We start from the raw sequence: 26,489 nt of genomic DNA on the forward strand, positions 1-26,489 counted from the left end.
GCTCATCAAGTGCACGTTAGAAGAGCTGAAGTCATGCGTAGGTTGTGAAGAGAAGCTAATTGGTTGGTGGGCTGAGTTCTTTAGAGCTTACATAGCGAACGTGGGGAAAAAAGCTGCTTTATTTACAATCCACATCACAGTCTTTAATAATATTATACAAAGTGATTTAAGTTACATTAGAAAGAAGGCACTGACAAAAACAATCATTTTCTCACAACAGAGATTTAAAAACTGTTGTTATTAAGTATTTACAAGGACACAAAAGGAAATGAAGCGCTGACTTTTCTTTAGTCGTTTTTTGAAATAAAGGGCATATGTGCATCTCACCCCAGACCGATTTGGTTTGTTACAGATAATGCCAGAGTTGAAATGGAAATAAATAAATCAACCAAAGTGTTGCTGTAGATTCAAAGGCAGGGTGTGGCGAGGAGTTGTTGAAAGTCAGCAGGAAAAACCAGATCAGGATTATTGCTCAGAACGGGCTCGACGCTGTGGCCGTCCACAGACGTCCTCTGCTCAAACAGTTTTTTTTCCTCTGGTCAAATCTGTCTGTTACAAAAACAGTCGCGTGGTTCTGTGATGAGTCCCAAGCCCCCCGAGGGTCTCTCTCTCTCTCTCTCTCTCTCTCTCTCTCTCGTTCTCTTGCTTGTCAGTGTGACGAATAACTCTCTGGAAGTTCCTCCAGAGGGATGACTGTGTACTCTGACTTCCCGTTCTCCTTGGGCTCGCTGCGCAGGAACGTCTCCATCTCTTGTTCCCTCGGCTGGTTTGAGGAATCAGCCTTGGTCTCTGGCTTGGACACCTGGCGAGGTCCATTCCACCTGCACGTTGAGGAAGAAACGGGGATTTAATTCCACGCTCAAAAAAAGTCAGAAATAGTTTTCTTTTCTTTCTGATTTTCGAGTCTTACTTGTCTCTGGTAGCGATGGCGACACACAGCATTACCAGCATTGCAACACCGACGACAAAACCAAGGATGATGATCCAACCTGGAGATATGGCAGAGAATGGGTTGATTAGTTTCATGCCAAGATGCTATCGTGTCCAAAGCTGGTTCATTAAATTTGATTTTTGTCCTGGACTCACCTGGTGTACTGCTCACTGCCCCCTGCTGCGATGGAGAATTGCCATCTACAATAATGGGTAGTTTAATACCTAAAGGAGGACAAACACTCTTAACATCTTCCATAGGAAACAATCAAGACAGTATAATAGTGATTTCAGGTCAGAACTGTTGGGGATAGAGGACATTACCTGCTCTGTCTTCCATGGCTGATAAGTTTGAAGAATCCTCCATGGGTACCAATCCTGACACTTCAGTGTCTGTGAGCTGTTGTGTAGTTTCGTATTGGAAGAGAATAGCCGTGGAGGTCGATGGTGCGGTGCTGGTTTCTGTGAAGGAACATTAAAAACACAGGCTTAAAATCTTCATAGGCAAAGAATTAAGACGACATGATGGTGATTGGAGGTGAAACTATTTTTCGAAAAAACTCCTCTCTGACGTACCTTCTGTCAATCCTGAGCCTGATCCTTCACCGTCTCCAAACAGTCCTCGATGGATAAAAGCAGCCGTGGAGGTCGATGCTGCAGTGCTACTGTCTGTGTTGGACACAGGGGTCGTGCTAGAGCTCGTGGTGGCGTCCTGGTCGGACTCCTCTCCGTCTCCAGACCCCGAGTCTGAACTCAGAGTGCTCAGGAAGCTGGAGACAGCGGGGTCAGTGGTCTGGGCGGCCGAGGTGTGGGTGGTGGTGGTGGTTGACGGTTTGGCGTCATTTGGCACTGATGAGGGCGTAGAGCCAGATGGAGAGCTGTGAGTGGTAGATGAGTCTGTTGTGGTTGTATTGTGGTCACCTCCATGCTGGATGAACACGGCGGTCGTGGACTCCTCGCTGGGCTCCTCGCTGGGCTCCTCGCTGGGCTCCTGGCTGGGCTCCTCGCTGGGCTCCTCGCTGGGCTCCTCGCTGGGCTCCTCGCTGGGCTCCTCGGTCACTGCTTCGCTGGGCTCCTGGCTGGGCTCCGCGCTGGGCTCCTGGCTGGGCTCCACGCTGGGCTCCACGCTGGGCTCCTGGCTGGGCTCCTCGCTGGGCTCCTCAGTCACTGCTTCGCTGGGCTCCTGGCTGGGCTCCTGGCTGGGCTCCAGGCTGAGCTCCTCGCTGGGCTCCTCGGTCACTGCCTCGCTGGGCTCCTCGATCACTGCCTCTTTGGGGTCAGAGGGCGGCTGCTGGGACGCGTGGACAGTGGCTTTCGTTTCGGGCGATTCAGTTGTGAAGAGGTGGTTGACGAGGAACCCGTCGGTCACCGCCTCTCGGAAAACGTCCTCCTCAGCTTTGGCCGGGATCTGGGTCACAGCTGAGACAAAACAGAGATGGAAAAACCCACAGGTCACGTGAAGTGTTTACCAACCGGCCCTGACATGAATGGGGAGGAAAGTTACCGAGCTTTTTTTGAAGTGTTACAAAGTTGTCTTATGTGGGCTTATGTGCTTCGCCCCATATTCTTGTATAAACTTGTGCTGCGGGTGTGGTGAGAAACGGTAATGATTAACATCGTCGACTAATCATCAGTGAGTGGGTTGACAAAAGAGAGGCCGGCTCATCAAAGCATCCGTTTGGCTGAGAACAAACCACACAGCGCTGACGCACCTCGCACAGCAGAGTAAACCACCAGCGCTCCGTTCTGTGTGAGTTGGACTGAAGCCACTGACATAGTGTCATGTCACAGAAAGACGAAGAAGCAAGAGGAGGAATCAGGCCACGGATTTGATCACATGACGAATATAAATATTCATTCTTCTCTCATGCATTTTAATGTTTTTTTAGCTGCCTGTATAATACCAGTTTAATAGCGGTGAGGTTATAGCTTATTTACATAATCAGTGAGGGACAATACTATATTTTCATTTTATGCTGTACTTTCTATACTTTTCTACATTTCAGAACGAAATATTTTAATTTTAATTCATTATATGTATAGATGTTGCCACTAGTTATATTTCAGAGTCATATTTTATATTTAAAACACCAAAGAAAATCAGTGGTTTCCAACTATTTGTCATGTTTCCACCTACAAAAAAAGTGTCTATGAGCAACAAATGAAAGATTTTTCAATTTAACGTCTGAAAATATTTCATTTGAATTAATATCTGAGGCCCAAGGAGGTAAAATTATAACATTTCCCCCAAAAGCAAAGATTAGAGGATAGTGAAAAAGTATTAATTTATTTTAATTAATATTTTTTTTCCCAATGCTTGAATTTCATTTATAATACAAAAACTACATTGTTACGTTCACTTGAAGAACCGATCTGTCTCACTGACCTTAAAGAGCCTTGTGAAATCTCAGTCGCTAGAAAAAAGATGTTAATTAAAAAACTAAAGGAAAAACCAATAAGAATCAAATCACACTTCTCCATTTTCCATTTCTGCCCTCATCATGTTCTGCTCCAGTGAACACTATGAAGTTACCATTCGCCAAGACTGGTGTAACAGCTCTCTGCCGATCTTTGGTTTCACCTCATTCAAGCCGTACGCATTAATGCACCTCCTGGAGCAGCTCGGAACATTTCACAAAGGCGTCTGTGTGTAATCTGCAGGTGCGAGTGAAACCTGTGCAGCGACTATGAAATCCTATTCTCACAGAGAGAGTCAGACGTGGAACACAAGGAGCATCTGAGGTGGCGGCAGCGAAAGCGCTGACTCACGAGGTGGCGAAAGGGACACTGTGGGAATTATTGAAATTTCAGGGGTCTGCACAGAATAACTTCTGTAGTTTTCAGCCTTCATTGCCCGTGAGTGCGGCCTCGCGAGTCCTGAGATACAGACGAGAGTCCGGAGTTTCATTGACCATCAGTGAGAGTGACGACGTAGGAGTTGGACCTTGATTTTTAAAGTTTGATTCTCAAAGGTAACAATCCCATGGCTGATAAATTGATTCTCATACAGTTGCAAAGAGAAAAAGAAAGTGTTGGTTTAAGCTTTTAAAAGAGATAAACTTTTTTAAAAACCAATAGAATAAGAAAGGAAAAGGTATTTCAACTTACTAGGAACTGGTGTCATCTGGACAACAGCAAGAAGTCCAAGAAAAAGTCCAACAAGAACACTTTTCATCTTCATTCCAGAAAGTGAAGGAGCTAAGGACTGACGTTATTAGTTCACAGGTCGGAACTGTTTAGCTGAACCGATTTGAAACAGGTGAATCATGCATTTCCCTTTTATAGACAGCAGCAGGGAGGTGTTGCATCAGTACAACAATAGCTGGCAGCACAAAGCATACACACAGGAGGGCCGGCGCACCTGGGAACACACCCTCTCCCTCTCCCTCTGACACTTTCTCACGCTTCTTTCCTCCTTCTCCCGTCAGACACACAAAAAAAATATACACAGTAAAAAAAAATCTGTTGTTCTGGAAGTTTCTTCATTACCAGGTAACACAAATATAACAAATACAGCAGACAAGGCTGTAAATGTTATAAAGACCATAATGTGATCCAGAGCTGCCAGACACTAACAAAATACCAACAACAAATACAGTTTGCCTAATTTCATTAGAGGAGAAACCGCAAGAAAATAAAGGTTACATCAGTTTCTATTAGATTGAGTTTGTACGGAAGCGTATTGCATTCACTTGAAAAAAAAGAAAGTTCTAAGTTTTATTTATTTATTTATTTTTTATTAAGATTTATCTCGGAATTTCCGAGGAAGTAGGAAGTCAGAGAGATGCTGCATCTGTAGTTTTACATACTTTCCCATAGTATCACTCACATGTTAAGTCGCAGATTATTATTGAAAAACACGAGTAGATATAATAATAATACATCTGTGGCTCATTAAAGACCATTTCAGTTGTGTGTATGTGCTTTCAGTGTATTTCCCATGCATTAGCATTGACCTTTAACTTTGATCCCATGCTGTGACCTTGACCTTTTGATGGATTTGAAGAAATAAATCAATAACACCAGGTCCCGACCTTTACCGCCGACCAACGTGTCAGGTTTAATCACGTTTAGATGAAAACTGCCAGAGTTATTGCTGTGATCAACAAACAGGCATGTGCAGTTTTAAAATAGCAGGAACATTTCAAGACAAAAGAACAATAATCTATTTCAGTTTTGGTAACATCATTTTCTTATTGAAGAATGTTTAACCAAAAGAAAGAAGTGTTTAGAACCTGAAAAGTAATTCATATCATCAGGAATCTTTTTTCTCTTCCTCCCAACCTAGTCATGAGCTGATTCCAGACACACAAAGAACAATTTCTCTGTAGTTTGTAGCTTTTTAGTTAGATTAATATATAAAACTAATTATAATTTAAGTATTATAGGTACAAGCTGCAATAAACAATGAAACATGAAAGCTTATTATTGCCATCTTTGCTGGAAAGAGCATTCCGATCTTCATGTCGCGACAGACAGGTTAGAGACCTCCACCACAAACACACACCACAGACCGTCAGGGACGACCACAAAGCTGTGTGATAAAGCTCCAACTTAATTATTAACAACAACAACAAAAAGAGAAAGTTCTCTGTGCACAGTTGGAAACAGCTTTCAGAGAGATGCGGAATCTGTTTCCCCGACAGCAAACTCCTCAGAACGCAGCTCAGGTAGAGATGATAAATCATGAGCGGCTCTGGAGACACATGAAACAACACGCCCCCTCTCATTAGCACTTCCTTCCGGATTCTATCTCCCGCCAGCCGGGGGATTCGAACCAACCAAGAATCTTCACTTGTGGTCTCGTTTCGACATTTCGGAATACGCAGTTTTGGACTCAGTATCAACTTGCCTCAGGCAGTGTGCAGCATATAATGACTGTTGTGATATGCTGGTATCTGACGAAAATGGATGCGTCACCGCAGAAGTTTGGCCCCGGGCTTCCTGGCACGTTTCATGGCCTTACGACACTCATCATTAATTACTCAGCGTGTGTGGGTGAGCGCTCGTCCAGACTTGAACGCCACACCTTGAAAGAGACTCGTTACAATACAATTTCTTTAGCTAGGGTGAGTAACTGGACTGACTTCAAAACTTGCGTGCAGCAGTCGGCTTGCACCGGCTAGACTTGTGAGTCAAGATTCAAAATGCTGTCAGTGCGCAGTTGTCTGTGGGTGACGGAGGAGGGCTGTACATCAGAGTGTGGGAGAGTTTGAATCCTCTGAGGCTAAATGTGAGGAAGTCAATGACGTTTTTTATGAGAATTATCTAAACATATGTCAAAAAGGTAAATTATCCAAATGATCTTCATCCCACAGAGTACATAGAGCATGATAGAGGCCACTTTCAGAATGGCTCTGATTCCAGGAGAAAATTATTTTCTACTGAAGTGTAAAGATTACGTTCTCTGGAAGTTTGGAAACTAAAAAAGTAAAAAAACCATTGCAACTGATCCCTCTCCAACGACTTCCAGCACACTTATCTGTTTATTTTACCTTGTTTCTAATATACAGTTGCAATATATTGTAGTTTTGTATGTATTTATACAGCCTTTCATATAGTGTGTGGTATACTAACCTAGCTGAACGATCCGATCAGTCAAGGTGATTTTCATGGTCGTGGTAAACATTTCCATGAGCTGCACCAATCAGAGATGTCGCTATTACACCTGAGGATTGTGGGTAGTGTCGTAATTCTCCTTGACATTGCGAATAAAACACGTTTATCTTAAAACGCAATCAGACGAACATGTCACTGTTTGTCACTGAGCTCTAATGCCTCTTGAATAGTTGGGTTAAAGCAGCTTTATGTGGAATTTGTTGTGGACTTTTCGTGCAGACACATAACGTCAGTGTTCTGGGGGAAAAGGCTTATGAGTAACTGTGGAGGCTTTAACTGGCGAAGAGTTTCATCATCCTGCAAAACTTCAATGGCTTTTCAACTAACATGAGGGTGAATCAGTGATGACAGGATTCTCATTTCGAGTTGAGCTGTTGCTTTTACATTTTCTGAGATATTTGGACTCAGAGCAGCACTTCTCTTTGGTTGAGTGTTTTACATTTTTCAGCAGCGAGCCTTGATATGGAGCCCTGAACATCGGGCCCCCGCTGGTGCAGGGCTTTTTCTTCAAAAAATATTCCAGTGCGTTTAAATCTTGAAAAGTGAAATAGCCTGAATTTCAAAAAGCACGGCCTGAACATGAGCACTGCTGGACGATTTCCAAATGTACGAGTAAAAATCTTTGATGTTCATCTTTTCTCTCAAGTGGTTCAAAAGTAAAAGACCCAACACACACTCGAGCGTGGCCCCGCACACACACACACACACACACCTCAGGACTACCACATTTTCAAACTCACGGTGGTTTTCTCTGTGTTCATGTATAATCAAACGTGTGAATGGACAAACTTTTGCAAAGCAGCAGAACACAAGGTCTTTGGAGGTAGATGTGCCGGGCATGTGCAGGTCAATTAGCCGCCTGTGCAGACTCCCTCCCTCTGCTCCGCTCTTATCTCATGTTTCACAGCAGCCACCATTGTTGCTGTCCCTGAAATCCCCAGATAACTGAGCTATTCTTATTACCACCAAGAATAACCAAGAGAAAACTACCGCGGACAAATATCCACTTCAGTCCGTCAGGCTCACAGAGGCACGACAGAGACAGCAGAGCTTGTTCCTGCCTCTTACCTCAAAGAAAGATCTGGGGAGGAAATCACGTTGCTTTACTACCGTCCCATGTTGACCTCAATGAGATGTAAAGGGAGATTTATTAACTCAAATATGGAGGCAAGAAAACTGGAATGGAAAGATTACATTCAATGGAAGTATGGAAGGTTGATGCTACATTGTTCACCTTGTTGCATCCAGAATACACTCTTAGGGATGGTCTCCATGAGTTCCATTATGGTCGGCTGAGGCTGAGGGAGCGGGTCGTCCACCAACCAGAAGGTCAGTGGTTCGATCTCCGGCTGCTCCAGTCTGGATTCCAAAGTGTCCTTTCAGGATACTGAAGCCCCAAATTTCCCCTAACAGCTTTGAAGGAAAATAAGCACAGCATAAAGTGTGCGAATGGGTGAATGTGATTTTGGGTGGTAAATGAAAGTGCTAGTACACTATTTAATCTGATTCTATGTTTTCATTTCTTTTGTACAACTGAAACTTCATAGTAGAAATTGCACAATGATAGAGCTGAATTAAAATATGTTGGACAATGGGTATAAAATCCTGCCAAATACGAATAAACTGAATTTAAGTGTTCCTTAACTAATCATAGCACGGACAATAATAGACTTGTTTAAAGTTAACGAGTTAACATTGGAAATAACACTATTGCTGCGGCTTGCAAACCGTCACCACTAAGTCAAAGTTGCTTTAAAGCTGTATTTGTGTTTATTCTAGCTGAATGGCATTTGAACCTCTCTCCCTGTTTGACCCATATTGGATGAAGGCGAAGCGAGGGAACACGAAGCGTGCAGGTAGCAGCTATTCTGCTGAATCGTTCAATTCACAGTCAAAGGTAAATAAGTGGTGCGGATTAAGCAACATATGTTTTGGTCCGTGCCAGTTTTTCAAATGTTCGAAAGTGGAGTACTTGACTAAGTGTCTTTAATTTGAATAGTGAGTGCCAAGTTCATTAGATTTTGTTAACACGCACTATGACTTCCTGCGCTCTTCGCCACCTGGAAAACCACTTTTGGGACACACCCAATGTTTGTGTCTCCATGTTGCTAACTGCTGAAGTTAGGCAGGAGCCCAATACGCTGACGTCTTCATCCCAAATCTGGCTCGGCTGGATTTATTTACACCACTGACAATACTTGACATGGCAAAACATGGCAGGCAGCTCGATTCAAAAGGTGCCACTCCTTTTTCGTTTGTAGGTGAATTATGCCTCAAGGGTTTAAGGAACTATTATATCCAGGATGGGCTGATTTGCATTTGTTTCAAATCCACGAATAGACACGTAACCTTATGTCTGTATTAACTGTTCCCATGAACACAAACAAGTTTATATGGACGATGTAATAATAATGTGCGATAAATATTTTTGCATTACTTGCCGATCATGGTTTCACTTTGATTCATGTATAAATAATCTAGTCCAAGTGTTCTGCAGTGGTTTTACCACTGGGAGCTTCAAAAATACCTTAATCTTGTCATATTTAAATGACAGTAATTCTGTAATTCCACATTGATTGAAATGTTCTTTTCCTTGTTGATCAAATTACAAATATGAGAGTAGATGATGACTATGAGACATCATGTTCACTCTGAAATGCTTCATTATTCGTTTGTTTGCATGTCTTTTATATCCTGTATTCAGATTTACATTTACCGGGTTCTATTTAAAACTTTACTACATTTTATTACATTTGATATTTCACTCTGGATGAAATGTTTACTTAATGAAAGCCCCAGATAATACAAGTGAGTAAGGGAATCCTCAAAAGTCATCAGCCTCATTGTCTCAGAATTGGCTGTGTGCGCCACATTTTTGCACTTATTCATTCGATTGATTTTGAAATATAAATGAACCTTTAACCTGCTGCTGGATGTAATTACTTAATTAATTAAAGTTATATGGGTTCATCCTCATGGGACCATTTATATCTGTAGTTTTAATTGCAAATCAATCCATTAGATAATTGGTGACATACAATATTGAAGTCAATTCCAAAGTGGTGGACTGACCGACTGACCGACTGGCACCACCATCCCTAGAGTCTGTCACTGATTAAATGACTGAAAAGAAGATTAAAGTTGAACTGTATGAATCCGTATGCAGTCCATACATCTGCCCATATAGATATAATCGTATAGATACTGTAATAATATCAAAGATTGAGCTGTTTCAACCAATTTCCCACACACCCAGCCTGTGTTTGTGCCACTGGTGCAGTTTGCAGGGTTTAATGACACTTCACTGTTACACAACTCACTCGCTCATCTCTGATGAGGCCTCTGACGAGAGGTAGACCCTCGGTGACATCTGCCAGACTGTAGATCGACCGAAACACATTACTCACAGCATCATTTTCCGTTTCTCATACAACCTTTTGGGACCTGGAGTCTTCTCAACAGGGAACAAAGCAAAAGTTGTTAGGAGGAGTGGCTGCCCTGCACGGAGCAATCGTCATCAATTCCCGGTAAAGTCCCTCAAAGCAATTGAGCGCACATCAGCCAAACAAGATGAGTTTTTCCATAAAAATATTAATTAAAGCTCTTCTCCCCTGCCGCCTTTGTTTTCCGTAACCACATCACAGTGTCTTTGTGTGAAGTCGGTATCCAGGTGATTATTGGTGACTCACCACACAGTGAATTGAAATCTGGGAAGCATGGATCATCACAGTATGGACAATAATAAACATATTTAAAGTTGTGGAGTTAGCATTGAAGATAACATTATTGTCGTGGCTTGTAAAACCACCAAGTCAAACTTGACCGTATAAGCTGTCTTTGTCTGTCCCTGTTTGACCCGTATTGGATGAAAGCAAAGGGAGGGAACACAAAGTGCAGGTGGCAGCTATTCTGCTGAATCATTCAATTCACAGGGTTGTTCTCTACATGAGGGAACACGCGTTATACTTTGCAACCATCAATAAAATCAATATGCAAATTTTCAAATGCCGTAAATGTTTATATGACAACAGACATATTAAATAGTCTGTTTACTGCACATATTCGATTGCTTGGGCTCAATATCAAGGTTGATTTAGGAGAAAAAAAGGGGGGAACAGGGGCTCGTTAATTTACATCATTTAAAGGTATGAGATTGCTTTAAGTAACACGTGGCAAAAAGAAATCATCCAACCATCCATCATCTATTCCGCTAAATCTTTGAGGCTCACATATTCACACCTATGTGCATGCTGCAGTATTCAGAGAAGACCCCCCCACACACGTTGGGAAAAACAATCCCATTAATTAAAAGTAATGATTTAAATGCATGACCATCTTTGTCCAGCTGTTATCTCCTGGTAAACGTGTAGTCTGTGTTTATATAAAGGGACTGAAACCTGAGTTAAAAAACTAAAATAAGTGAAATGTCAAAACTTACAACATAGAGTCTGATGTAGAACGGAAAGTTTTATTAAGTCAATGAGCAGAGATGCGTGATGTAGATTTAAAAAAAAGTATGATGTTAACTCTAATTGCATTACTGTGATCTCAGTTTAAGGAAAAAACATCTGGCAGGGCTGATGTGAACCCCCCCCCCCCCCCCCCCAAACAGACGAGGCTTTACACACAACTGAGCAGAGTTGAACTGCTGCACACTGGTGATATGAAAGAGTTTGATGTAAGACCAGAGTGGATTACTTTTCATTTTATCATCATTTGACACAGTAGGTAGCAGTGCAACAAACTGCAGTTCAGCATCTAACCAGAGAGAGCGACCGGAGAGCGACCGGTGCATGTGTATAAACACTAATGGAGGTCCAGACTGAGCTTTAAACCAGTATTGAGAGTGTGAGGGGATCTATATGTGTAAATAATGTAAGTAAAATGAGGATTTATACAGCCTTGTGCATGTTTCAGGCAATAAAGATTCTTATCCACCATGCAGTCCAAACAAGGTGTCTGTAAATCATTCATTCATCAAATATATCCTCTGCAGCGACAGGGAGTCCTGCAACAGATGGTTGAGACGCCCACAGAGCAACGATCTCCACATCATGGAGTCGCTCTAAGTTACAAGAGGAGACAAATGAATCCACAGAAGAAATGTGGCAGGTTCTCCAAGATGCTCGGAGCCTCCTCACCTGCCAAACACTACCCTGGGGGACTGGTGCTGACACTGCACTTTGTATGAAGCTAATTTATAAACTATTTATTGGAAAGCATCCTTACTTTATTTTTAGAATGCAATTAAAATACATGTATTTTTATAGCCTTCTTCTACTTCTGTTCTTTTAGTTGAGCATTTTTTATTAAGGCGAAATTGAATATTTACATGATTCTACTTCTTACACGGAATAATCTCAATACATCTTCCACTACAGATGATTCAGTGATATGTACAGTATGAACAGAAGTAAAGATTAGCCGACACTAAAAACACACATTTCATGTCTCGTGTCTGTGTCCCCTGTCGATATGTTTCCCTTTACTTGAGTATCAGCCAAACCTTATCTAGTGTTGGGACACTTTTATAGGTACTGATTGGCAAAGGGCAGAGATATCACCATATCAATTCCGTATCAGCAATAAGATTAAAGAAGGAAACATTCAAACTTTACACAATATATAGCCAACAAATCTATAACTTTCCAAGTGTTTAGATATTGGAAACAAATGTAACTTTTGCAATGAGGCTCCAGAATCCTTCTATTTTACAATTGTACACATTCAGTTACTTTTTGGACTCGATTTAAATTTTGTATATATTGTGTAACGACTGATCATAATATTGAGGGGGGTAGTTTTTATGTATGCTTATTTCATATTATTTTACAATTCATTTATTTGACTCTTATTTAATGATAGTATTTCTGTCAAATATTTTTTCCACTCGTTTGAAAATCTTTGCATTTTTATTTAATGTAATTGTGATTACTTTTGCAGAAGATGTGTTATTATCGGCTGTTACGTGTCGTGTGATTTGCCTTTATACATAAGATACCAACAAACCAATTTAAGAAAGTATTGGTCAAATTCTGACAAACAATCTGAAACACAGGTAGCAGCACGAATCTCTGCCCGTCTGACTGACATCTCTCAGTGGATGTCTTCACACCACCTGAAATTTAGCCTTGACAAGACTGAACTACTTTTCCTTCCAGGGAAATACTCTCCCAACCATGACCTGACTATTAACTTTGACGATTCCTTAGTAGCCCCCACCCAGACTGCTAGGAACTTGGGTGTGAAGCTCGACAGTCAACTCTCCCTTACTGCCAACATTACTGCAACAACCCGTTCCTGTTGATACATGCTGCACAACATCAGGAGCATGCGTGCCCTTCTCACTCAGGAGGCGGCGCAGGTTCTGGTCCAGGCTCTGGGCATCTCACGCCTAGACTATTGCAACTCCCTCCTGGCAGGTCTACCTGCTAGAGCCATCCGACCACTGCAGCTCGACTGGTCTTTAACCTAAGTTCACTCACACTACTCCGCTCCTCCGCTCCCTCCACTGGTTACCAGTGGCTGCCCGCATCATTTCAAAACACTAGTACTTGGGTACCGTGCTGTGAACGGATCGGGTCCAGTCTACATCCAGGACATGGTCAAAGGTTACACCCCAGCCCGTCCACTCCGCCCTGCATCGGCCAATCGGCTTGTTGCTCCCTCACTGCGAGCTAAGCACTCAACAGAATCACGACTGTTTGCTGTCCTGGCTCCTAAATGGTGGAACGAGCTCCCCAGTGACATCAGGACAGCAGAACGTCAACACATCTTCCGCCGCAAACTAAAAACACATCTCTTCAGACGATACCTTGAATAAAAATAAAAAGTAGCACTTTAGTAGTAATTGTGTGGCACTTACATATAGCACTTTGCAGTTTGGCTTTCTTGGTGAAAATTGTACGTTCTTGATTCTTGTTGTTCTGGGTTTGTACCCTCATGGTGGAATGCACTTATTGTAAGTCGCTTTGGATAAAAGCATCACCTAAATGAAATGTAATGTAATGTAAGGATCAGTAATTTATTGAATATATAAAGTCTGGTATCGCCGTCTCTACCAGGCACTGATCTGGACCACAATCCTGTATTTTTTAAAACATGTATACACAGAAAGTGTATAAATATATATAAACAAACAGCCATTTTATCTGCTGTTTATAACTTCACTTTCATCCTAATCAACTATTTTCCAAATCACATAATCCCATTTTAACATAATCCCATCCGCGTGGATTGACACCAACTACAGGGGGACGAACCATTCTCTCCACAACACTGTATTCCCCGTTGGTGTGTCGCACGTTGACGACGCAGCGTTAGCATACACACTAGCGTTAGCAGCAGCGGTTAGCATGTCAACACGTCGCTCTTTTTAAATCTCAGACTGGATTTACAACACGAGGAGGTAAGAAGTTGTCTTTACCGTCGTCACGCGTCTGAACAGCGAGTGTGAAAGCGGCACGAGTGTGTGTGTGTGTGTTTTCTTTTAAAAGTTAATCCAACAGCCGAGTCAACGTTAGCATCAGCTAGCCGCACGCAACGTAACTTCGTGCTGTGTTGCACGAGCTAACAAAACTACCCAGCTAGCTTAGCCTAGCTTCACCTGGCTAGCTAACCCTTAACCTCTTCGATGGAGAAAACGTCGCTACTCACGTTTGTCGTTATTTCCCCGGGGAAGAGTTTTACGATGTGCGACGTTACTTCTGTGATTTAACTTGTAAATAAAACATCCAACAACAAGTTTGTCCCTCAGTCAACAACACCAGCTACTTGTGTTCACTTTTTAAAATCTATACTTTATGGATTAATTGGTTTATATGTTGTTCAGTCAAAGCTGCAAATTCATTCGTATTATTTATGACAATTAACTAGTTTATTTTTCATCATAATACTGTTTTGAAATAGTTCCCCCTCAAATTAATGTTTGTGCCATGAAGCTACATATTAAACATCTTGAATTGAAAGTATGATCATATTATATTAAAAGGAAAAACTTAATAGAAACCACAAGGTAAGAGATATTAAAATGAAAAAGCCAAATAGACGCAATGACTAAATATTGTTTGATAAATATCACAGCTGCCAAGAGAAAGCGGTGACATAAGACTATTTAATTTAGTTATTAATTTCTATTTGATCTAAGTATACTTTATTATCACAAGACGATCGAAGATTCACATACTTTAATCTCATCAAATCATCAGCAACATATTCAATTTAGCTAAAGTAGTGACTTCACACATTTAAGAACCAGAAACCACCAGAAATTATGTATATTTAGTAAAATAAATTAAGTAAAACTGCTTAATTAAATTATTTGAATACCTGTAAGAGAAAGCGGTGATATAATACGATTATTAAATTGAGTTATTTGGTTATTACCTGATTTAAGATTACACTGTATATCACAGTGCTTTTCTGAAATTTGTCCCAAGACGTTCACAGATTCACAGATTTGAATCTTATCAAACTATTTGTTTTGTCCAATAACAGCAACATAGTGAATTCATTTAAGAACCAGAAACCACCAGCAATGTGGTATATAAGTCAAATAAATTAAGTAAAACTCAATGAATTAGTTGAATATCTTTATTTTCAGCCCCTTTTTTTTATATTCTAATCTAAAGTAATTGCACTTAATGTGAAAGTGTTTGCCACATGCACCATATTAAAATTGCCTGCTAAGGAGTAAGATAAAAAAAACGACAATGTTGCATCTGTAAAAACAACATGGATCCAGTTCGTTGAAATGAATGGAGTATATACTGTGTATGTATATATATATATATATATATATATATATACTCATTTACATCAGTGACATCAGCGGCTCTGTACTAGTTAGTTCGGTGACGTCAACACTACTTCATGTTCCTTACCATGGGAATTCTACGGTTTACGGTTGGATGACACATTGATTGGCGTACGTGTGCTGATTTAAGTTTTTCCAGATAAGCAACCACAGAGTTTATTAGCAGGAAACAGGTGCAAAACAATCTGGGAAAACACCCCGATTAACATATCATCTCCAAAAGCAGGTATTGAGAAATACCGAATTTGATAATGTCATGATAACTGTCAGTACAACTTTTAAATGTCAAATGTCACCCAGGGTCAGTGACATTTAAGTAACTTCAGATTTCAAAAGTTATCTCCACTGTTCCTCTTACAGTAATTTATCGTACATTAATCACTTTGCGTTGTCGTCAGAACAAAGGTGACATAAGTAACGATCAGTTGTCGGCTTTAATTAACGCTCCTGTGCTCATCCACTCAGCTCCTGAGGGAATTCTAGCTGTGTAGCTCACAGGCATCACACATTTGCGTATTCTCCTCCACTAAACCGGTCCATCTTTACTGTAAACTCCAAAAAGCTAACTAACACTATTTACCTGTCAACACGCCTCAATAAATCCCTCTGACTGTCTGTTTGTACAGTTTCCTGCAGCACCACCCGTCCCTTCAAACCGTAGTCAAACATAAAATAAAACTAAATGTTCTCTCAATACTGGCGTCTCTGCATTAAGCTAGTCCGCAGGTAACTGTTGATTTGTGTGAAATGCTCTTCGTTTGTTTTTATTTGGGCATTTTAAAACTAGAAAATACTTTGTGTGTTTCCTGTTTAAACTGACGCACAAATCAGCTGATAATCTGCATATTTACATATATGCTGGATTCATAGAAAAGGACGAATGACGGTGGCGTTGTTTATTAACTGTACAGCAATGTATTTCACATCTACAATGAAGACACTGCTTGACTCCCTCAACACACCAAAAGAACATCAGTTTATTTTCCTTTCCATCATCCGTGTCATCATCCTTCCATACAAGGAAGCTGCCACTTCTGGCTAACTGACGTGTGGGAGGTGAAGAAAAGAAAGGAACGACTGATTCCTGTGTATTCCGCCATGTGTTTTTCTAACAGTATCTGATTCCAACAGGGAAGAAATCAACTGAAGGAAGTAAAACAAACAAAAACACAGTTTTCTTCTTACGTAAGAGCACTAAGCCAGTCTCATATGACAACAAAAAAAAAACCCAGTGTTGCTGCAACCATTTCCCTGACATCTCTCTTGGCATTCTCAATTGTTATTAATGTTGTCAACTGTTTTCTCACAGGAGATGTCGTCTGTGTGTGGTACCGGCAATGGCTTCCAGGATGAAGGTCAAGGGGTCGCAGAGAAACAGGCAAGCATCAGCACGACAGATAAACACTTAGAACAGCATGTGTGTGGGACATGATGATCACACCTGGTGTTAACATGCATCTCGGGGGATCCAATCACATGTGAGTGTACCTCCGTTCACCCCTGACGTTAAAATGCGTCGTCATATTGATCTCGAGTGACCACTTGTGATCAGATATCATTTCTCCACTCTGTATGCAAATAAAGACGTGTGTGTTGGAGAGAGAGAACCCAAGCTGCACGAGAGGCCGAGCTAATCAATTTGCTGCGTGGAGCTCTTCAATGAAATTAGATTTTAGCAAGAAAGAAATTGAAAATCAATGTTGATATCGTGGTGGGCAAATAAATCAATGTATGGGAAACAATCTGTAAAGATATTTTGGGTTCATTGTGTAACTGTAGCACGTCTGCTGAGTAGACGTGGGTCAGTGTGGCCTTGGACGCATTTGTATTCACACAGCTAAAAAGAATGTGGCCACATGTGTCCCAGACCAACTCCGAGTGTGGTCTGATCCAATCTCAAATGTGTCCTCAATGCGTCCTGCATGCGTCTACACCTGTACTTGGGTTTGAACTCCGTACTTTCTCCTGAAAGTTTCTGGAGGGGCCGTATGTGAGAAAGCAAATGTCCTGTTCAGTTGCTCCGGTCGTTCTTCAGAGTTTTTCCTGTCAGCCCTGTGGTAAAATGTCTCGGAGAATGTCCGAGTGAGCCCATATCAGAATACTCTGGGGGAATTCCCAGCAAGTGAGTGTAAATAACATTTGTAATATGCAAAACTGGGAGAAAAAAGGGAGAATACAAATATATCAAGTCATGTCCTGAGTCATGCATGCTCTACCCACGCACCAACCCGTCACTGTGACAGTTCCGGACATTTTTCCTGTTGTGAACAAACTCCTGCTGCGTTCTTTATATGTGACGAGCAAAGTCATGTTTCCAGATGTTAATACCAGGTCTGAACAAGGCTGTGGAAACACACCTGAACTTGTGAGAAATTAGAAGATATCTTTCAGGAGAAGTAACACTTACACACTGATTTTTGTAAAGTGCGATAAACCTGAGCTGTGATAAAGCCGTCAACAATTTTTGTGTCTGTTCCAGGACCTGGAGCATCCGCGACTGCTCATCCCTGAGTTATGTCGACTCTTCTACCAGCTGGGATGGGTGACGGGGACGGGCGGAGGGATCAGTATAAGACGAGGGTATGTATCAAGATTAAGTCTTTGCAGAATAATGCGGAGGATCAGAAATAGTACATGTTTATTAAACTCAATCACTTATCTATCCGTGACTGTGTTTTCCAGCTTAAACGCTGCTAAATGCGCTTGTTATTCCACTTTAATTACTAATTGGCATTCCAATCGTTTAACTTCTGAATTTGCATAACTTTGACAGTTGATTTTTTTAAGAAACTTTGTATGCTGACAAAAGTGCAGTGGGGGCTAATGTGAGGTCAGTTTTATTGGTTTTGACAATGTGTGTAAATTTGGGGGAGAAGATGGAAGGCCACGGTTTTGCCATAATGAAGCCGAATTCAAACTGAAGACTTTGACAGGTTATTACAAACGTCTTTGAACTGTGTTATTTTGGATGGCAGCTGCAAAGAAGGCACCACCCATTAGCAAATCCCTGCTTGAAATGGGGACTGGCAGACATTTATTTAAGCCCTGCAGGGGAACCTGATGAAACCTCACGATGAAACCAAATAAGATTTACTGACGGCTGCTGCACGTATGCTGCTGTTTCATTCTGACAGAGAGAAATAAAAACCTCTGTCACTCTAACGTGATTCAAGAGAGTTTTCTTTCATCTTGTTAAATGATTATACTTTTGGATTTAGATAGAAAATAGGCGGTTCTCTGCCGAACTCCACTGCGAGATCTCTGTAAATGATCATTTCTCAAAAGAGCCGTGGGTTTGATGGCTATTTTCAAGTTGTCGGCAGGTAGAGCGTGTAGCACGAGGCTGAGCTCGTACTGCAGCTGCCGGGGTTTGAAAACGTTTATTAGACCAGGAGGCAGAGTCACAGGCTTTCAAGCTTCTGTGCACTTCTATTTGAGGGCTTCTACATTTTACTTTAAAAACAAATCAATGTTGCTACGTCTACACCGACCGTCTACAATAATCAAAAGTTTTCAAGCGTGTAAAACAGAGAAGTTTGGAAACACTGCTGGCCCCGTGTTTAGTTAAATAACGCTTTGCTTCCTGATTGGTCATGACAAGCAAAACTAAAATGTTGTAGCATGGATGTAGCTACAGAGTACATACATACTATATATATAATATAGAATTAAATCCAGCTTAGGCCCTTTACTAATAAAAATCTATAATCAAAAAGCGTATTGTAAAAATCATGTAAAAGTCTGTGATGGTCTACTTCCAGATATGTAATTTGTGGCTGCTAGTAAACTGTTTATAAATGGGAGCTTTAATGGATCATAAATTTACTTATATGTATATTTAATGAGCCTTAATAGTGCTCAGGAATCTAAGAGCTGTATGGTTTAGATGCAGTGAACTGAAGAGCCGGGAGTGTTGTCAGACATTTCCCACAAAAAAATAAGTGTATTTATATTTTCAGTGAGTGCAGCTCTGCATTTTAAGTTTAGAAACCCTTTCTTTTTTTTTTTTCTACAGTTGCTTTGGTTTGACTCAGAGATGAGTCAGAGCCGGAGGCAGCCTCACCAAAACTTGCACTCAAAATCAATATGCTGCTCCTTTATCTGGTGCGTTTGTTGTGAGATAAAGACGAGTACAGTGACTATATCCTCTACATTCTGTGGGGAAATGTTGAGCCGCTCAAGACTTTAGTAAAAAAATATGATCACTGTTCATGTATGTTAAACATCGCAGTGCAGTATTAGTATATTTTTCATTTCAGTCTTCTTTCTCCTTGGGTTTATTTTGGGCCACGGCCATAAAACGCAAGACTTTCCAACAGTGACAAGACCTTGTTAAGGAAAAGTGATGAGCTGACTCACAACACGAGTCACTCAAGTTTTTTTACATTGCATGTTCGCGGCTCAATGTGTATTTCAAGAAAATTAAAGATAGGAGCCTGATCCACAAAAAGCAGTTTAAGGAAAAATTCAAGTTAAGACTGAAAAACATCCGAAATACGAATAATCACTTACAATAAGTGCTTTGGTGGTTTTGGACCTTTTTATGGATAGAAAAGCTTTTGTGACTCTGTCAGGTTTTGCAATAGCTGGAGAGTTTCAAGCCAGCACACGACAAAACATTTTCTTTGAGGTGAAGAGAAAAGACGCTCGGACTTGTTCTGAAATCTCAATCTTTCCAGATTGACATCTGAATTGGCGCCTTCTGAGTGCGTGGGTCCTCTGTGTTATCCTGAGATATTTGTATTCTCCCTTTTTTCCCCCAGTTTTGCATTTGTTGCATATTAGAAATGTTATTTACACTCACTCGCTGTGAATTCCCTGAGTATTCTGATAGGGGCTCACTCGGACATTCTCCGAGACATTTTACCAAGAATGACCGCAGCAACTGGATGGGACATTTGCTTTCTCACATATGGCTCCTCCAGGAAATTTCAGGAGAAAGTACGGAGTTCAAATCCCAAAATTAAGGCCACATCCAAACAACTATATTTTCATCTGAAAATGCACCAACTCTGCTGCGGATACGCTTGGTGTCCACACTTCTCTGGAGTTTTAGAGCTGCTTAAACAAAGTTTCGGTTCGGTGCTGCATTCCAGCAGAAATTGAGACGCTTGGAAACAATGACATAGACACTCCGCTTGCTGATTGGGTGTTTTCGGTCATGATGTAGCCTTCACTGATTCGTCAGGCTCTTATCACATGACCTCCTTTTGGAAGAAAACAACCGGCATCAGCCTCGACTATCAGTGCAGCAACATGGATAATCAATTACAAGCATTTCTGACCCTGTTCTGTTGGGCAGTTAAATCCTTCATGCGTAGCAGACGAGCTATTGTTCGTAGCCTAAGTCTTTCTGCACCTATCAACCTAATGACTCTGTACACAAGTGGTCACATGATATTCGTTTTCAGGCATGTTAGTATGGACGAGGAGTGAAACTGATACAGAGCCAAATTAGCTTGTGACGACAGACATCGTATTAAACCTTTTAACACAAAAACATATCTTGGATGTAACTAAAACAACAACTGTACTGTCCCTTTCCTTGATATGAATACCAACCATGTTGTATGTCCTGTATCTCATAGCGAGCACATCTTCATCGCACCATCCGGTGTCCAGAAGGAGAGAATACAGGTGAGCAATCTTTTTACCACACTGTGAAATCTTTCTCTGCTTAACAGAGACGCTGAGTCATATTCAAGCAGTTTTAAATAAGCAGTATTTTTCAAGTAGTTTCTACCTTTGTTCTATTTGTGCTGCTCAGCCCGAAGACCTGTTTGTGTGTGACATGGAGGAGAGGGACATCAGCTGTCCGCCTCCCTCGAAGAAGTTAAAGAAGAGCCAGTGCACGCCGCTCTTTATGAATGCCTACACTATGAGAGGTGAGTCACCGCAGTGCCGTCATACACCATGTCCCCCATAGGCACCACAGTATGAAGTCAGTGATGGAGCTGACCAGTAGTCTGACTCCCACCTATTTCCTTTCAGATGAAGTCAGTGATGCAGCACAAAGAAAGACAATTACATTGAATTTAAATACAGATAATTGAAAAGGCTGATGGAAATGAGGTTTTCCTCTAATTTTAAAAAGACAATGTTCTGGAGAAGAAAAGAATGATTAAACAATTGTATTCAACGTCATAACTCAGGAGCAGAAGAGGAGGTTGTGACTTTACTTCCTGAAACTTGACCGTTTGTTCGACGCATTCAACTGCGAAAAGCACTGATTCTAGTCTTTTGGATAAATCTGTAATATTATTTTCCACAAAATAAAGGTTGTCCATTTGGAATCTGTGGTTTCTACCGAAATTGTAGTTATTTCAATAAATTAAACAGAGAGGACTTCACCGACATGATACCACCGTGGGCATTGTAATTCACAGTCATCGCTTTTTTCTCCTCTTGCCTTGTTACAATTATCATTTCAGAAAGCCCACACCTGTAGATAACATGGAACAAAAATCCAAATCGGCTTTTCCTTTGTTAAAATACAGGGGCTCAGGCAGTAATACACACCCACTCCAAGGCTGCTGTCATGGCAACGCTGCTGTATCCTGGCAAAGAGTTCAGGATAACACACCAGGAGATGATCAAGGGGATTCGTAAGGGCAGCGCCCGTACCAACTATCGGTACGTAGGAAAGTAGCTTTGTAAAGTTTGTCATTGTGACGGCATTGAGGCTGTGTCCATTGTACAAAGTTCATATTCACTCACTGTGACTGATATGGATTCTTGAGGGTCGATACGGATAGTGGGGAGTAAAAACTGTCCTATAACAACATCTAACCCTATTGAGAAGAAAATGTACAAAGATCAGAGACATTTCCAGCTTTGCCTAGTTTGGCAGCTGCAGACTTATTACCTTCATTTGGGTTAAGAAAAGCATAACCAAGGTACAACCGGTCAACTGCGAGAAGAGGAACATTTCATAACACGCTGTCGGTGTTTACACACACATGATAATATAAAAAGATCTTTGTTGGCATCTCAAGAATATGTCCTGTCTTGCCTGAGTTTCTCACCAACTAACAGGATAAAACCTGTTGATCTGTTTTAATACCGTGTTGGACTTCAAAAAGAAAGTGAATTTACAAAGAAACAAACACTCTTCATTTCAGGGATTCACTTCAGGATTTATTATTGTCTTGTCTGAAAAGTTAACTCCACTTTAAAAGCTGCTGCCAAATGTTGACGTCTTAAATAGTTTCCAACCTGGGTGTAGTTTATATCTCTGTGTCCTGCACTTACACAGGTACGATGAAACCTTGGTGGTGCCAATTATTGAAAATACCCCCGAGGAGAAGGACTTGAAAGAGCGGATGGCTCTAGCGATGGAGGAATACCCAGATGCATGCGCGGTCCTCGTGCGCCGGCATGGTGTTTACGTCTGGGGCGAGACGTGGGAGAAAGCCAAGACCATGTGAGTATTTACCCCCCCCCCAGTGCTATTAACCTCTCTGAGCTGGTTTATGACTAAGAGTGTAAAAAAAACTGACTTTCATGCAAAAATACTGCTTCACTTTTAGGTGCGAGTGCTACGACTACCTGTTCGATATCGCCGTCCAGATGAAGCAGTGTGGACTGGACCCCTCTGCCCTCCCGCTGGAACACAAAGTGTGACACTCGCTGCCGCTGTTTAAAGAGACGTCTGTCGCAAGAACGGGCCCGGTGGAATTCAATCAGCAGAGCAGATCGTAATCATTTGCCTTTCACGCCGGTCTGCTTCAAATTGGATGAAATTTGATGCTGAGGGCTGATTCAGGATTGAAGGAGATTGAATGCTCGCGATCCAGAAGCACCCGGAGGTAAGCTGCAAAGCACTGTGGGACGACTGCAGTCAAATCAGCGTCCTCGGGTTCAAATGCTTTCCTGTTCAAGTCCGACAAGTGCTGGAATCGAGGTCTCGGCTTGAACGTGGTGTAGCCTTTATTTAAATTGTGCTGTCTTTGTTTCAATCAATAAAAATCGGATGGAATGTAAATCGTCGAGCATTGAAATTCGGTTTCTCCTCCCACAGACGAACCCAGAATGAACCAAAAATGTGCCAATTTGCAACCAATTTATTTCTCATGCTGTTATTTTCTCACTGTATGTAAATGACCTATAGGAGCATCAATCATTAACAGCTGCATGCATATCCATTGACAAAGCACTGACAAAACTAGTGTCAGACTTTTGAGTCATACAAGATGCTCTTTTAATACTCACATTAATGAGCTATCGAAGAAGCTGAATTTGTGTTTCTTTTATAGAAATAGTAAATGTTTTACTTTCACCAATAGATTGCAGATTGTGCAGGCAACATTTCTATCAGTGCTACACTACGCAGATGTGATTTACATGCATGCTGCTACACGTACTCTCAAGCCACCGGAGGCTTTATATCACAGTTCCCTTTATTACAGGTGACAGTTACCGGAGCCATCATTGTCCCTTGTACCAGAAAGTAGCGTGGCCTTCACTTGCCACACGTACAGAGCTGCTACTTTATTTATCATCCCTTTTAAAAAAAATAGAAATATGGATCACCACACTCGTTCTCAACAACACGTCCCCCTTGACAAACCCTACATGCGCACGGATTCAGATACCACGCTCCTCATATTTGGAATAAACTTCAGGAGTCAATAAGGGTGGATCGTTTTTCAACCTTAGAACAGTTAAGGTTTTTGTTAAAGGAAGTTTTAGTTGATGAAAGCTCCTGTCTCATCCCTTTTTTAAGACATTTAAACTCCTCCGTATTTAAATTTTTACTTGTTTATGTAAATGCAGGGCACCATTGTAAACGAGAGCTCTGATGTCAACCGGTTCATACCCTGTCTGAATAAAGGTTTTCTCTCTATCTCTATCGCTCTATCTATTTTTTCGAAAAAAGCAGAGTGATGTTTGCTTTTGTTTTCTGAACAAAAACATCAAATACCTTTTTTGTTGCTTTGTGGTAAATGCAGCATACGTACAAATGGCTTTGGTCATTTTGTCAAACACCTTTCAGGGAAAATAACGCTGCACTGAAAGGACCCTCGCTGTGTCCGTGGATCCTTTCACTCCCACTGCACCACGCTGGCACAGGCAGGTCCATTTGGCGCCGGCATCGCACAAAGCCTGTAGATCTTTGCTCAGCGTGCCTTCAGTCGTTAGCGCACTCGTTCTCCCATGAAAGCTGGAGCTGTTGTTCTTTTAACAAGCTCCCTCTGCTGCCACCATCCCAGCGCCTCCGCAACTGCTCTCTGAAAACAGAGCTCTGTCAAATGTGCCGCAGGCTCATTTAAAATTGGAAAAACAAGACATGTATATACATTAAAAAAAAATTGTACTAACAATGCCGAGATACCCCGTCTTCTGATTACTGAGGCATTCTGGGGAAATGATTTGAAAGTAGAAACTGAATGTAAGACCTTGTAAAGACATAAATGAATTGTCATATTGTTATACAGTTTTCTTGATGCTGCTCAGTGGTTTTATCTACAAAACACAAACTAGTATATAAACAAGAAGAAAGAAAAACGACTCCGCAAAATATTCAGCAATGTCAAAATCAGATAAACATTTCAAGGGGGTCAAGTGCTTGCGGCAAATGTTGGGTGTATTATACAGCATATTACAATATTCACTATGTATTCACGTTAATATTTATTACCTGTCAGCTGGAAAGATTCAACAACAGACACATTAAGAATTAAATATGAAGGTTAAAAAACGGAGTCACAACATAGAGGCTGTGGCACATTAACCATTCTGTGGTGACACCTGCCGCACGAATACTTAAAGGGAGGGAAACTGCTGCAGTTAAACATCCATTTTGGATTGTGGGAGCAGCCCAGCGCTACAAAGCACAGGTGGTCACTTTGGAGATAAGCAGGAACTAAGAAGAACGAGGATTTGAACTGACCAGAGGTGCATTTTTAAACCTCAGTGGCAAAAACAGTGGGTTTCTGACATTTTCTGACACCACAGCGACAAGATCACGTGTTTGTGTTTACAGCACATCTTGGGCTTTTATCACCAGAAGCTCTCTTGACCTCGTCCTCGGTGTCTTCTACGTCTGAGGCTCCACTTTTTCATCCTGAGATATTTGTTTTCTTTTTTGTTTTTTCATTCCTGCATGTGTCCGTTGTTAGAAACTCCTGTTGTGATCTCTCCTCTGGAGTTTCTGCAGACTTTATGCCAGGGGGACAAAGTACGATATATGTACAATATAATTAAGCTGCGTCTCAATTCAGGGGCCACGTCCTTCTGAGGACCAGGTCGACTACTACATCCTTCATCAGCCACTTAGAGCGGACGGACTGAAATGAGATGCTCTGGTTTTCTTATTTCATCACCAGCTTGTCCCGCCTTTCCAGCCGCAGCCTGGCAACAGAGCTATGAACAAAAAAGTTCTTTGGTTAATTAAAAATGTATAAAAGATGTGGTTCAATTAGCTGTTTGGTTGAGTATTCACTTTTAAAAATAAACTCCAGATCTCCAGAGTTCAGTGCCTGCAGTGTGAAAGCAGCTGAGGAGAAGCACTGATGGAAATAATGAAATGAATGACTGGGCCTCTTGAATAGAACAGAGTCATTATGGAGGTTATCAGGAACACGACTGTCTCCTCGTTATAATAATATAATGACGTTATTGAACGCTCTGTTCTCTTTAAGGTGCGCGCCCTTAATTCATGGGATTAGCAGCACCTTGGTTTGGTGGCTTTGTCAAGTCAAATGGGCGGCGGTGAAAAAAGCTCTAAGAGCTGGAGGCCAACTGCAGTAACACAAGGAGAAAACCTCCCCCCCCCCCCCCCAAAATCAGGTCGCTCACTCTGACAAGAATCAGTTTGACTCTGAAAAATCATTGAGGAAACGTTTAAATGAGCAGTAAAATAAATCATTCTGCGGAGCCTCTGAAGTCCCGACAGGTGATATTCATTCATCTGGTGCACACGACATATTTATCATGTTTTGCACATGATAAATATCCTGTGCGCACCACAATGGAGAGAACTCTGCTTTTATTTTCATCTCTGAATGTCATGTAATAAAATTCTTGCTGCTCTTGTAGGGAAATCCTTTGCTGCACATACATGAGCTTCCACGTTATTTGTCTTGTGTGCACGAGATGTTTATTGTGTGGGAACAAGTTATTA

The 26,489-nt window shown here is 41.4% G+C and overlaps 2 protein-coding genes across 2 annotated transcripts; one reads left to right on the forward strand and one right to left on the reverse strand.

Annotated features, from left to right (window-relative positions):
- Positions 1–1,225: 1,225 nt before the first annotated feature.
- On the reverse strand, positions 1,226–4,196 carry LOC117759330 (putative uncharacterized protein DDB_G0290521). Its single transcript, XM_034581395.1, has 5 exons — positions 4,039–4,196; positions 2,071–2,349; positions 1,891–1,986; positions 1,507–1,788; positions 1,226–1,392 (listed from the first exon to the last, which is right to left on the reverse strand). The coding sequence occupies exons 1-5, from the start codon at positions 4,109–4,111 to the stop codon at positions 1,226–1,228; spliced, it is 897 nt and encodes a 298-aa protein (XP_034437286.1). The 5' UTR covers positions 4,112–4,196.
- A 9,612-nt stretch (positions 4,197–13,808) lies between these two features.
- apip (APAF1 interacting protein) lies at positions 13,809–23,409 on the forward strand. Its single transcript, XM_034581313.1, has 8 exons — positions 13,809–13,956; positions 16,672–16,742; positions 17,844–17,944; positions 20,953–21,001; positions 21,132–21,249; positions 21,862–21,997; positions 22,620–22,787; positions 22,894–23,409. The coding sequence occupies exons 2-8, from the start codon at positions 16,677–16,679 to the stop codon at positions 22,985–22,987; spliced, it is 732 nt and encodes a 243-aa protein (XP_034437204.1). The 5' UTR covers positions 13,809–13,956; positions 16,672–16,676; the 3' UTR covers positions 22,988–23,409.
- Positions 23,410–26,489: the final 3,080 nt, after the last annotated feature.

Source organism: Hippoglossus hippoglossus, chromosome 3 (assembly GCF_009819705.1).
Source record: "Hippoglossus hippoglossus isolate fHipHip1 chromosome 3, fHipHip1.pri, whole genome shotgun sequence".
NCBI classification, from domain to species: Eukaryota; Metazoa; Chordata; class Actinopteri; order Pleuronectiformes; family Pleuronectidae; genus Hippoglossus; species Hippoglossus hippoglossus.

Coding starts and splice junctions, on each gene's coding strand:
- apip (XM_034581313.1), top strand. CDS start 16,677: ATGTCGTCTGTGTGTGGTACCGGCAATGGCTTCCAGGATGAAGGTCAA. Junction 21,250..21,861: donor GAATGCCTACACTATGAGAG/GTGAGTCACCGC, acceptor GTTAAAATACAG/GGGCTCAGGCAGTAATACAC. Junction 22,788..22,893: donor TGGGAGAAAGCCAAGACCAT/GTGAGTATTTAC, acceptor CTTCACTTTTAG/GTGCGAGTGCTACGACTACC.
- LOC117759330 (XM_034581395.1), bottom strand. CDS start 4,111: ATGAAGATGAAAAGTGTTCTTGTTGGACTTTTTCTTGGACTTCTTGCT. Junction 2,350..4,038: donor CCAGATGACACCAGTTCCTA/GTAAGTTGAAAT, acceptor GTTTTGTCTCAG/CTGTGACCCAGATCCCGGCC. Junction 1,789..1,890: donor GGAGCCCAGCGAGGAGCCCA/GCGAGGAGTCCA, acceptor CTGGCTCTACGC/CCTCATCAGTGCCAAATGAC.